At 42.4% G+C, this 14101-nt stretch overlaps 1 protein-coding gene and 1 long non-coding RNA gene across 5 annotated transcripts in view; one reads left to right on the top strand and one right to left on the bottom strand.

Annotated features, from left to right (window-relative positions):
* zgc:158464 (uncharacterized protein LOC791139 homolog) overlaps nucleotides 1-14101 on the top strand; it is a 127943-nt gene that overhangs the window by 17039 nt on the left and 96803 nt on the right. For all 4 annotated transcript variants that reach the window (XM_012868239.3, XM_036136009.1, XM_012868237.3 and 1 more), the window contains exon 2: nucleotides 9917-10049. In XM_012868239.3, the coding sequence (XP_012723693.2) occupies nucleotides 9917-10049 (133 nt within the window). The remainder of the gene's footprint in view (nucleotides 1-9916; nucleotides 10050-14101) is intronic.
* Nucleotides 1450-2057, bottom strand: LOC118562889. The gene is made up of 3 exons (XR_004930864.1): nucleotides 1881-2057; nucleotides 1563-1807; nucleotides 1450-1492 (listed from the first exon to the last, which is right to left on the bottom strand). It is a non-coding gene; the product is annotated as an uncharacterized LOC118562889 (long non-coding RNA).

Genomic DNA, 14101 nt, shown 5'->3' with positions numbered 1-14101 from the left:
ACTAAGGTGGCATGTCTTACAGGGAAAACAAGGAAAGCTAACCGTTCTCTGTGATTACCGGAAACTACTAACTCAAGTGGTCTAGTGCTATGAGTAATACTAGGGAGGACCCCTCCATCCAGGGCTGAGACGTGGAGGGGAGAACTTAACGGGACCGTCTCGAGTCCGACCCGACGGACAAAAGCACTATCGATTAGATTAAAATCACAGCCGGAATCTACTAGGGCTGATAAAGAAAACGAGTCACGAGAGGTTACTACGGTTGCTTTTAAACTAAGTCGCGGAGAGGAAGAGGTCGTTAACTGGAGCGGGTCCGTCGGCTTCTCCGCTACAGCCGGCGGACCTGATCCTTTTGGCCGCTCGGGGCAGTCCCTAATAAAATGAGCAGGGGAGGCGCAGTACAAACACAGCCTAGTGGACATTCGCTGCTCCCTCTGCTCAGGTGTCAACCGCACACGACCCAATTGCATGGGTTCAGGAGGCGGGGAGCGAGGTGCCGCAGGGCTAGGTGGTCTTCGCTCGGGGGGTTGAGTTCGGTAAACGAGAGGCCCGAGGGAGCGATTCTTAGAGCGGGAGCGAAGGCGATTATCTAAGCGGATGGCCAATGCAATAAATTCATTTAGAGTAGCGGGTTCCTCCTGACGTGCTAGCTCATCCTTAAGCGAATCATCTAACGCCTGAAAAAATACTGTCTTTAAAGCACGCTGCTCCCAGCCAGCCGCAGCGGCCAGCGTACGGAATTCAACAGCGAAATCAGCAAGGCGTCGTCCCCGCTGCCGGAGAGCTAAAAGCCGCCTGGAATCCTGCACCTGATCAACCTCAGCTGCAAAGATCATCTTAAATTCAGACAGGAACTCGTTAAATGTACAGCCAAACTGCTGGCAATTGGGGAACCGGGCCTCTGCCCACCTGAGCGCGCGGCCCGTGAGCAAACGTAAAATAAAGGTAATCTTAGCTTCATCTGAAGCAAACGAACGAGGGCACCGATTAAAAACTAAGGAGCATTGGAACAGAAACCCCCCGCAGTCACTACTCTCGCCGGAGAATTTCTCCGGAGCGGGAGAGGAAGACTCGGAACCAGACGGTGACGTCACCGAAGGCGGAGCTGGGTCGGAAGCGGAAACGGAAGGGGCCGAGGCTGCGGGCTGCTGGCTAGCACTTAGCATCACAGTTAGCTGGTTGATTTGACCGGCTAAGCTCTGCAGATGGCCTTGTAGGCCTAACACCGTGGACTCTAAGCCCCGAATCTGATCCTGTTGGGCCGCTAACGCCCCTCCGAGTGTGTCTGCTGGGTCACTTTGTTGGCCAGAGTGTTCTTCTGTCATGTTTGCCTTGAGATGTCGGGCCCACATGCAGAAAACACACTCGAAAACACAGGTCAGAATTCAAGGATTTATTAATAACTCGGGAGCACACGGAGCGCAGCGCTAGTCTGCGGGGCGGGGGACGATGGTGGCTCGAACTTATCCCGGGACCAAGGGACCAGACCAGTCTAGGAGGTAAGGGATATGTGATTAACAGAAGGTAAGAAACGGGAGATAAAGCTATAAACGTAAGCTTACCACGAGGATTGGTTAACCGAGCGGGGAGACGGTAAGGAGGACTCAGCTGGATTGTCTTGAGCAGGCGTTCGGGTCGACGGAGAGCGGGGCGAGGGGGTCCGAGCAGCAACGAGGGCGTCCAGGGATCCAGAGCAGCGAGAGGAACCGGAGAGAGAGTTGGTGTGACTCGCGTCCAGAGCTGAGGTACGTCTGGTCGAGCCGAGGAACTCTAGAGTCATTCGGGGTTCACGTAGACACAGGGAAACCTTGAGAGAGAGCAAACGAAGGATTAGTCTCTGGGAACAAGAGTGGGCTAGAGGTCGAGGCTGTCACGCATACCGCAACGAAAACACTCTGGCGTCCTCTCGCTGTTCGGACGCAGTTCTTATAGAACGCTCAGATGCTGCTGAACGAGCTGCAGGTGTGCGCACTCCGCCCACCGTCCAACCACGAACACCTGTGAAGGAGCAGAGGTAACGGAGCTGGCAGCAAGCTGCACAGCCCTGCCAGCTGAGTCCTGACATTTACTAGTTGAAACTACACTACATTGTATGGATTTGTATTCCGCTGTTATCACTGCATCTTGAAGCATTTCCTTTGCCAACTGTGATCAACATGAGCCTAAGCATCTGAGGAAACTGGTTCACCCTGGTTGCGTGTAAATGGTGCTTCATCTGGAAAAGGGTACAGAGACTAGAAGAGCCAGCATTTAATGTGGTGTAAGTCCTAAAAGGAGACGGAGATGCAGTAAATAAGGTGATACCCGCAGTGCAGATGTCTCAGAGGGAGACATGTGCAAAACCGATGCGAGGGCACATTGATGTGTGAAAATAAATTTTGAATGTAGCCTAAATTACATACAGTTGAGGTGTGGGGAAGCCTTTGGCCTGTTTCTTATAAAATCCCCTGTTTTTTTATTTTTGGGGGGCTCAGCGTTGATTCGTACGCTAACTGGTGCTGAATTTCTGCTCTTTGAAGGCTCTCTAATTCAGTTAAACTAAAGCTAGTGATTATAGCTAGAAAATATTCACACCCGTTGAATGTTGTTATATCGTGTCAAGTCACAACTGGTTATGTCAATGAGTTCTATTTGGATTTTATGTAAAAGAAAAACGAATTGCAGTATTCTGCATAATTGTAAAGATAAAGGAAAAGGATGCAAATTTCTTCCATAAAGTCCATATTGTTTCAGTCCGTGACTAATGAATCAACAGGTTTTCCCACCTGAGCTGTGGATCTCTACAGCTCCTCCAGAGCTACCATAGTAACTTTTCTGATAAATGCCTGACCTGTCAGGTTTGGGAGATACCTTTATCCTGGTAGGTTTGCAGTTGTGCCATCCTACTTCCATTTTTCTGATTAACTGATTAGTGCTCTTTGAGATATTAAAAGCTCTGGATATTTTATTATGACCTAACTTTGTATTAGAGATACATTTATAAAGAAGACTAACATGTCTGCAATTTTCTTGTTTTCGTATTGCAGCTTGTTTTTTTTAAGACTGACATCAAATTACACACGGAGTCCGACTCTATTTAGACATATGACTTACTAGAGCAGTTGGTTTTGCTGGATTTTGTCTACGGATAACAGATTGAAGGCGCTAAATAAAAATTATTCCACACTTTTCAGATTGTTATTTCATAATGTTGTGCTACTTTTTGCTGATATGCAACTTAAATACTGAATCAAATACTTTGGGGTTTGTGGTTGTAATGTAAGAAATTGTGAAAAAAGCTAAAGGGGAAGAGATACTTTCGTAATTCACTGTAAACAGAATACTGGTTTATCTCTGGAGTGGCCTTCACCAGTGTTTGGTGGACAACAGTGGCTTTTCGCCGCACTGCAAAACAGCGCTTCTGCAGCAAATATATTAATTTGATTAGTTACCTCTCTCCAGAATCCTAAGCAGGCCTTTAAAGGAGCCACATCACCCTTTGGGGCTCCCAGAGAGCCAGAATGCTCTTGTGGCAACTGTGTTTCTCAGGAAAACATTTCAATAAAGTTTCATTAATGTCAGGGCTGTGTTGTGGGAAATGCACTCCTGCATTGCCTCTCCCCAAGAGGCAAAGCCAGTTTTCCATCTGCCTAATCTGTGGGAGATGTCGAAGCCAGCAGGGCTCAGTCCTCGCAAGGGGCCCTGAATGAATTGTAACCAGATTTGTGCTTGCTACTTACAAACGTGAAACCATCTTAGTGGTGGAAACCATGTTATGTCAACAGAGGAGCTTTGAGCCTTCTCTCCGTAAATAAAGCGCCTTGAGGGTGTGTTTCTTGCCAGTATGTTCCTTTTTAGAAAATGGCAAAGTTATCTCAGCATGACTGCACACACAGCATTCATCCTGTACGTCCAGACAGGCGGAGAATAGAGGAGCCGTCAATGAGGCACATTAAACTTTTGTCCCTCCACACAACAGGCGTGAACATACTTTATACATGCCTGTCTGCTCGCCGACTGTATTCTGCTGGAAAAAAAAAATAGCATCTCCTAACCCATTGTCTCCTCTCCCCTCCTTCCCTATCTCCTCTGCAATGGCTGTCTTTCCTCACAAAGGATGCATGCTTTCCTTTTGTGTCACGCCGAAGAACAAAAGAGCAATAGCAACAACAACAAAAAGAGCCTTTTGCAATGCCATAATGCAATTGAGCTGCTAAGCACTGGGGTGTATTAGGTTATCAGTGACTAAAATCCCTTGTGGCATGAGGCATAAATCACACACGTCAGTCCTTTTTTCTTTCCCTCCGTTCTGTTTCTGGAGCCTGCTGACTTTCCTGGCGGTCTCAGAGGGGCTTCAGCCTGGATGCAGCCAATACTTTAAAGGACCAGTCGTGACATTGATACCGTGATCCGATTGGATTTATCTATTAGAAGCGAGGCTCCATACTTTTAATCTGCCCTGATGTGTAATAGGGTTTTTGCTGGGTTTGCAGTAAAATCATAAGTATACTTGCTATTGAATTTGCTTTTGATTGATTTTTTGCGGTTAATTGGCCACACTGGATGTGTTACTTAAGACGCAGCGGCCCATTTTCTGTTTAAAACCACCAATAAATCCATTTCTATGCTCAAATTTCATGTAATGTAGTTTAGGAAGTTTTTTTTTATTCTTTTTGTCCTTGATTATCTGATGAGTTCGCTGGACCCTTTATGCATTAGGAGCGCAGGAGGAGAACTGGTGCCCACATTTTCACCGCTTCTAATGGAGGACCTGGGCTGAATAAAAGTGTAATCCTAGAAGCTCTTGTGTCATCTGAACACTGAGCCAAAGTGGCAGGTGCCTGCTATGGTCTCTCTCCTTTGTTAATGCTCTTCCCTCTGTTCCCACTGATTTGAGGTCAGGGAGCTGCAGTGCATCTCAAGAAGCCTTTCTTTTCCACCACTTCCTTTTGTAAGCCGCTTGAGCGATGGCAGGTATAAGTCAAAGAATCTGAGCTGCAAAATCCAGTAATTAAGTGGGCCTTTTCCCTCTCCATCCTGCAGTCCAGTGAAGGACCCGGCTGCCACAGGAAAATGCCCTAAGCCCGTCAGGTGTTCTTATGAGATTCATGTGGCCTTACATCACAGCTTAGTAGAGACCTGATATATGGAGACCGCATATTGCTGATGGGGGAATTTTACTTTCATGACAAGTGTGGGTTGGCTGCAATCCTGACACACCCTGGCATGCCTCAAGGCAGATGGCATGTCCCCAGGCGCTGCTGCCATTCCCTAACACCCCTCTCCTCACAAGCCAATACTTCTCCTGTTGACGACTGTGGTGGGACAGGAAGGAGTCGTTGGAACACATTTGAAATGTTAGGCACCGTCTCCACCGTGTTACAAGGCTGCAGGCGATGGACGACGCCTCAGTAAAGTTTTACCTAAATTGTCATGCCTTAAATTTAGGACTAACAGGGACACGATCTGTTGCTGAAAGCCGATAATTTGCTTGACTCTGTCCGTTGTGGAAAATGCTGGATTTGAAAATGTTGTCAGCCGCACTAAAATGCAATGACACTTATTTAAGTGTGTTCAAACAGCAAAACATCTACAAACTATACACCGACGGAATTACATTTTAATAACGCTAGCCGGCACTAACATAAAACGCTAAAGCCAACCTTGAAAAAGCAACTCCTGTATCATTTTGTTTGAATATATCATACCTCTTCACAGAACTTGGTTTCATGACACCTTATGTTTCAGTGGTGTAGAAAACATGCAGTTTAAATAAAATGACATTACAGCATTACGTTCTTGCTCATTTTGAACTGTAGGCCATACAGTTTGGGCATATGAGCCACTGCTATAGAATCAATATGAGTACTGCTTAACTTTTGCACAATTTCCCAAAAATAGCAATACGTTAACTGATGTAACACTATGCAGACGCTCATTTTGCACCAATGAAGATTTGGTATCTCTCAGGATAAATGGTTGGAGATGCTCCATCTAACGTCCTTTTTGAGACACTTTTTGCAGGATTTATTACTTTTGCTGTGATACCACAGTGAAATTAACATTCTCTGTGCTGATGCAGAACTTCATCCCAGAGCTATACAAAACAAGGACATAATTGATACGCACATATTTCAAATGTAGTGACATGACTTCATGTTCCACAAAATGCACTTAACTTTTGGATATTATTAGACCAACTAAACAAATGGCAATATGGAAGGCAAGATAAGAAATAATGTAAGAATAACTCGTATCTTGTCAGGAAGGCAAAAAAATAATTCTTATATTTTATCAACGTGACAGTTTTTAAAAGTGAAAATCAAATCTACTAAAATTAGTATCAGAAGTTTGAACCAAAACCAGAGAGCAAAAAAATGTATTGACTCATCTAAAGTTTATGTTGAAGCAAAGATGGAGGTAATGGTGACCATTTTCTAGCTTTCACTATCTCCTCTGAAAAGGCTTCTCAGAAAAATCTAGATTATTCATTTACAAAATTAGCATTTTTAACAGCCTGTTGTGTAGCCTATAAATAACAGTTTACTGCCAGTGATCCGTGTAATTCTAAGATGAATTATGTGTTTGATGTCATACTCCCTTAAACAGCAGGTGGGCTGCAAATGGGTTTGTCATCAACTTAAACTTGCCTTTGATAGGAAAGGAGAAGTTGACTCATATTAGTGACTAAAATAAGAACACGAGCCAGCTGGATGGATTAAATTATAACTCAACCTGTGATTGAGAGTGAAATATGTTGGATTAGTTTAATGTGATTCAACATCAACCTTAGTGTTTTTAGAAGTGGAGAGCAATCAAGTGAGACTTTTGTTCACACTGGTTTTTATAATCAGCTCCATGACAAAGAAAGAGTGGGTGTTTAGCTTGAGAAAGACTGTTGCATATCAAGCCCGAGCTGAAAAAAATGAAGGTAAGCACAGTGTGGGATTTGAATGTCCACTTTGTGTTGTACTTTTGTCTTCAACTGCACTGAATCTGTTGGTCTAATGCTATCAGGAGTTTTCATCACTCGCCTTGGATGTTTCCTAGATTATGTCAACAGGAAAGGCAAAAGAATGATGTCATGCTGTTGGACTGCATAACTCAATAAGTTATTTCCATTATTTCCTGAAGCATGTCCAAACATCCACTGGTGCAGGACAACGGTGCGCTAAGGTGGTTGAGTTCAAGGAATGAGCTCTGTTGAAGATTAACGTGGGAAAATATTCAGCAAAATCTGATTGCATGATTTAAACGCAAAGAAATCTGCCGTTTGTAAATAAGTAAAAGCATGTTTGTTTTTCAGGTCCTGGCTCTGAATAATGGACCTTACTTCTTCCAATGTGTGCACACCAGAGATGCAACAATCTGAATATTGTGGCTGATTCCCAATAGATCAACACTGAATTTTGCCCAATGTCTCTTTAAGAACGTTAAAATAAGAACAACTAAAAACAACTTTCAAAATATGCTTTTCTAGCCATCCTTCTATAGAAAGTCATTATTTACTTGTATCACAATCGATAAACACAGTTACAACCGCTAGTATAACACAAGGTGACAAATGGAGTGAAAATGGAGTGCTGTTTCTACCCGGAAGGCGGATTTTCTGTGTTCCCTACTGCAAATGCAATGGTAGGACGCCCCTGAAGCAGAGCAGAGTACTGTAGCCAACATGGCTGCCATGTATATGAAATCTAGTGAAAGTCTTTATAAGCTCTTCTGGCAGTTTATCAAACCAGTGGACCTTCTAGCGCTGCACAGCCTTGTTTAGTTACCAGCTTACATTGATAATAGTAGTTTAGCAGTAAAGAATCAGCAAACCCCAATCATGGTCCAGCTTGCAATTGGAACACACTAAACTCATTGGATGTAATTTGAAGATCTGAAGCTCAGATATCTGAGAGAACTTGAACTGTGTCTAGAGATTACAAATATTTAACTGAACTTTGAGGTTTGCTAAAAGCCACCAAATCCAACATGTTACCTATCAAGCTTCAAGGGAAAGAATCCTTTGCTATCCTGCTTTTAGCCTTCCTGTTATCTGCTGAAAGTCGAGCTCTCTCAACCTGACTGAACAGTCTGAACAAAAAGATCAGATATTTGAGTTTCTGACCAATTAATCAGTTATGATCAAGCTAAGAATTGTATTTTAGTCAGCAGCAGAATTCTTGTTTCATTTCTTGTTCCCTCTCCTGAATATATTAGGTAAAATGGGGCTTTTAAGAGATGTAAAAATCACAATCTGACAGCAGCTGGCTTTTATTTTTTTTATCTTGGAATGAGGTTCAGGCAGCAATATGCATCCTTAGATTTGTGCTGTTTTATGCCACTGTACCTGAGCTGGGTATAAACAGGGTGTGATTATCAGTGGTTGAGGGTTCTTGCGATAGTCTGCAGGATCACAGTGACAAGTGTGCCAGAAATGCATAACTCCTCGGTTCTCTAGGGCTGTGAAAATGTTTCTCATCTGACCGACTGGATTTTAATCAAACTTGTGAGTGAAATATGCTTATTTTATGCAGATCAAAAACAAACCGGGAAAATGTATTCGATTTTTTTTTTCCTCTCAGCTTGAATATGAAGGAGTAAAACATTCTAAGATCCCAAAATTATGCGGTGGCAGAAAAGTGATTTTTATTTTCCCAACAGATGGAGAGGGAAGCAGATTTAACACGCAGCCGCTGCTAAGAACACATCCACTGTTCTGACTTCCTCTGTTGTTATTGCCTAATCTGTGTATAGTTGGGATGATCTGTGCAGGAACATACCTGCCAGGACTACTTTGTCACAAAGCAGCTTATACAATATCCCCAGTGAACTTTCTGACATTTACCACTTGGATGTTTTTCAAAATGTCTCTAGATAAAAAATCATTAAGAAAATCATTACTGCTTAAAAGACTTTTAGTTAGAACTTTATCAGCATGGTTTAGTTGGGTGGCCTCCATATGGGGTTTGGTGGTTGAGTGTTAGGGAGTGTGCTCCTTATTTCGCAACTATGGACATAGGCTCTTAGGAAATCTGGCTTTGTGGAGGAGCTGCTTGGTGGGCACAGGGCTCGGTCCTCCTCCTGTCCTCCCCTCCCTGCCCTATCCTATCCAGCAGATGACTGAGGAGCTTGTTTGTAATGAAACCAAATCCTTTCCTGTTATGAATGAGTCATTGGGTGTAGTGCCAGTCGTTTTCACTGTTACATGCTTGTTTTGGTGTTTTCTTATTCTGTGCACCGGATTTATCCCTTAGAAGGTATTGAGATGTTTTCAAACTGAATTAACTTCTGTGTCATGGATTCTTTGTCTTAAAATTCTTTGTCCACAGTGTTGGGAAAAGAGAGAAAATATGCTTCCTTGTCAGATTGCTGAGCTGCTGCTTGGCCTCATTAAATCCGGTGGGTAGCACCGCAGATGGTTCAGTTAGGACTTCATTTGTTCTTATACGGCATATAGTTCCTCTCAATTGAAGGTAACATTTTAAGAAAACAAACATTCCCCTAAGGCACCATTGTCATGGACATACTCCATTCCCCAAAGCTTTCAGCTGTATTTCTGGGTCTTAGGACATCCACTTAATTGCTATCCAGTGCACAAAAAACTCGGCAAAAGAGCAGGACTGCAATTAGCCGTGGCTCACTGCAAGCCTGGCATAAATCTGCCAGAGTGTTTCTCATATGAAAGTTGAGCAGTTGTGGTCTTCTGTCTTCCACGTTTAAAATGTAGTCCTGTCACTTGGCTATCATATAATTAGGCAGACCAGCAGTAGCAAAGAGCGTGATTTGAGGCTATAAGCTGAGGCATTGTGGCGGTGTGCTTAGGCATACAGGGGCGCACTATTATTTATGTGCTTCTCCCTTTTGTTCTCTGGTTTACTTCAGTAGATGTCACTCTATCCCGTCATTCTCTAATCTAATCTTGCTTTTCTGTCTTTGTCTCCCACAGCTGATTATCCTTGAAGACTACGCCGACCCTTTCGATGCAGAGCAGGCTGGTGGAGCACAGACCACAACTGAAAAAGTCACTACCGAAAACGATGGTTACATGGAGCCATACGAGGCTCAGAAGATGATGGCAGGTAAAGATGAGCTGTTTGTATTTCCCACCTGGAGCCTACAGCATCTCAACCTTTGATTAAGCCACTCCAAAACTTTGATTTCTGTTATTTTCAGAGCCATTAAGAGTTGTGTTTGCTGTTGTGCTTTGTGATTGGTGCCATTTTTGCCTGGTGTTTTATTGGTGAAATGTGAACCTTGACATTAAAGGGCACATAATATGCAAAATCTGCTTTTTTAGATTACATTTTGTTGTGTACTTGGAGTCTTCAGGAGTGCAGTAAAGTTTAATTTAGTTTGTCCAGGTGCTGTGTTGATACCTTCATATTCTGTTTGGGTCATATTCAACCCGTTCAGTTTTCTCTATTCTTTTATGTTTTTTTTTTAAACAATTACGTAACAGTATTTGTTGTGGCGGTGCTAAACAGGGTCATGGACTTCCTGCGAATCCACCATTTTTGTTTTTATGCTGCAATTTTGTTGTCCAAACTCATGGATTCTGAAGCTACATGTGAAATGATCCGCTGTGTGTATTAACTCACAAAATTCATTACACCATTCCCAGCATATTTCAAAAATGTCTAAACGGGCTGAAGTGAATCGCTCTACAACTAGGAACATGGCGGAGTGTGAAGTGCCTCGTTTAGATTTAAAGAGACAGCACCGAAACGAGTTGCTCTAAGACAAACCTCAGAACAGGGGTAAAATGAGGGGCTGTGGGGCAACAATAATAAAGAATTCAAACCAAACCATTGCAGTTCCACTTTATATAGATCAGAACTAAATGATATAAATGTGAAAAGGAAGGCATTAAAAAGTATGATATATCCCCTTTAACTGAGGCAAGTGAGGCCTGCAGTGTTTTAAATGTTGTTTTATGACCACGTGGATGATGCAGTCCTGGAGTCATTTTAGCTAACTTCCCCATGTAGGCTCACTACTGTTCCACACATACTTTTTCACAACACTGTTTGTGTGAAGATGATTATTATTCAGTGTGGATTGGTCATGTGAATTAATGTGGAAGCTCAGATGGCTCCATGTCATTTTACACGACAGGTGCAGCGGTGCAGAAAGGAGCTGTGTGTCACAAACTATGTTGGGACATTGTCAAAGGCAGGAACTGTGGCGTTGAAGTGATGCATTCTGGTTTAATATGATCAGAGGTATGCGTGCACTTGCTGGGATTTCCAGGAAGTCACTCTTTTTTTTTTATGTAACAATAGCTTTAATGCGAACATAAGAATTTAGCCAAACCACATTCCCCACTGTAGCTGAGAGCGACTGTGACAAAGAACAAGGAAATGCAGAAAAAGAAGAAAAATGTGCAGCAAACCAAAAAATGGGCCAGATGTTTTCCTCTCCTGAGCTGTCAGGAATGTAACAAAAGATGTTGGTATGAATGTCAGGCCACAGGTTGGTGTCTTTGGAAATTGCAACTTACCACAAGATATCAGATCTATCAAAGCTTGGGTGTTCACCGACATCTTCGTATCATACGACGGTAACCTTTTACCATAACACTGCTGCTCTTGCTGCAAACAGAAAGCTTTTGTCGCTCCTCAGCAATTTTCTTTTTAATGGGCCTACAGACAATCTCCTGTTTTCATCTGTCTCACTGGTTTGACCTCTGGCCGAATCATTGCCTCAGCACAAGTATGAAAACGGAGGATTTATTGCTGCTCTTAGAATGAGGAAGCTGTAAAGAAACAGTAGTCTGAATAAAGGTTAGAATTCGTCCAATCTTAAACTCACTCCAAGGTTTTTTTTGTAGCTTTAGAAATTGAAGATGGAATATTTTGCCGGGAGGTGTTGTAAAAACTCCTGCTGTCTGTTTGATCCGATTAAGTCATCAGTTCATTTTTGGAGCCTTTTCTATCTTTAAAAAAACCTGAGGTGAAGGCGTTCCCTATCAGTATCAGTGATTTACTCTTCAATAGTAAATCAAGACCTACTAAAAAGTGGCTGTAGAGTTGATACCATATCATACCTTGCACTTGGATGAAATCTAAACTCGAATAGCCTCTAAGAACAATTACAGGAAAAAGTAAATTGGGAATTAATGTTTTAGTAGTTAATATGAGTGCAGTATATCATCTTCACCGGCACAGAAATGGCCCAGTAATAACTCAGTGGTGTCTAACCGAAGACCGTTCGCTAGACTCATATCTGTCTGGATTATAGCCTTAGTAATGCCTATACTTTGCTGCTTAACAGAAGACTTTAATAAATGCTCTTTAAATACTACCTTGCTAGTTTTTATGAAGCCGACATAAACACTGGCAGCAAAAGTCTTCCACAAAACTCTCCCACTTACCCGCATCCACACTAGGACGGTGCCCCGTTTAGCCGTGCCGACGCATTTATGGGTCAAATGTCTTGCCTGAGGCTTCCTGACCAATATAATGAGGGTCAGTCACTTTCCTTCTCTCCCACTGTGCAAGGTCAGGTGCCTCTAACAATGCATCTGCATACCGACTGTGGGCATATAGGGTAATTGCTGCCTCTCTTAGACTGACGGGCGAAGAAGAGGCAACGACTGGACTTTACTTTAAAAAAGGACCTTGGCCTTTCTAATTATGAGGAATTCTGTCACTATTGGTCACATTCGTTTATTTGGTATTTATGTCCACTGTAAAAATCGTTTGGTTTGCTCTATAACACATAACGTGTTTGACAATAACTGGTTTCTTCCACTCTTGCAGCCTTCCTCTTTTCTCAGTTCTGTCGAGCACAGATGGGTGCAGATGGAACCAAACCTGCGGCATGCCAGCCAAACAAAATCTTTCTTATTTATAGCTGTAAAAGCAAGTTTCTAAGCATTTAATTACTGACACATTGGTTTATGGCACTTATAATAAATTAAAAGCATCTCAACTCATAAAATGGACTTCTGATTTTCTCGAATTTTAAAACTCAGAGTTGTACTCCTTATAAAAACATGCTCCCAGGTAATCATAGATGGAAATAAGGTTGATTTCGCAGACTACTATTGGGTTTCATGTTTTGTTGCGGAAAAGAAAGACGGATGACTTTCATAATTAGAGGCATATACATGGATATGCTTTGTCAACTGGGATGTTAAGGGTATACCCAAAAGAGAGTCGGGCAGCATTGTAAAAATATTGTTGTTAGGTTGATGAATTGAATTTAGCTTTTTCTTTGTTGAATCAGTGTAACAATGACAGTTTAAGGGCATAACATTTGTAGCTAAATTCACATTTCCTGCATATGAGGCCTATATATGACTTTTGGATATCCTACTAAGCATGTCACGATAACAAATATTGCTGGAGGACTCTTTCTAAAAATTATTGCGATAAATCATATTATTGTCATTTGTAAACCTTTTTAACCTAATATGATAATGGAATTATAACACAAGTATATCTTCTCGACCTACCGGCTGAGACAAATTAAGCGGATGTTGTCGTTTGGTGTAAATCCGAAAAACTCCCACCCTGCAGTGGTCGTGTCGACTTTGACACCAGTTCCATTTTCTTTTCAAACTAGTGTCTCTCTGGCTTTCCCTCATCAGGCTCTCATGTTAACTTTGAGCATGAGCCTACCTGACACAAGCTGTGTTTCCCCCACCGTATTATAATCACTCGCCCCCTGCCAGGCTAAGCATTGCTTGTTTATTTTATATGCCTTGATGTTTGACAGAGATGTAAAACTGTCAGTAAACTCTTCCCCCCACAGGTGTAAAGATCCCATCTACTGAGGCCTTTACACCTGTTTTTAAAAAGGATTTAGACAGGGGATGCTACCATAATCAAGGCGAGCCGAGGATTTAAAAAAGTTTAAAATCCACTAAAATGTTCCATCCTGTAACCAAATTTCATGTGCATTGCTAGTCAGCTGGATGAAAGAAACGGGGATGACAAATCTTGTGGTTAGGAAATATTTCTGATTGCTAAAAACATGTGCATTCATGCTTGGAAAACATGAGCGCCACCCCTCATTCTTATTCACTTTTTTTTTTAAACTACAGTTGGCAAGCTGCATGCAGCAAGTCTGACGACAACCGGGCTACCTTAGCAGATAGCCTGACTAATTAACCAACTAATATAAG

This window comes from Fundulus heteroclitus, chromosome 4 (genome assembly GCF_011125445.2).
Source record: "Fundulus heteroclitus isolate FHET01 chromosome 4, MU-UCD_Fhet_4.1, whole genome shotgun sequence".
In the NCBI taxonomy this organism is placed as follows: domain Eukaryota; kingdom Metazoa; phylum Chordata; class Actinopteri; order Cyprinodontiformes; family Fundulidae; genus Fundulus; species Fundulus heteroclitus.
This window is presented reverse-complemented; position numbering and strand designations above follow the sequence as displayed.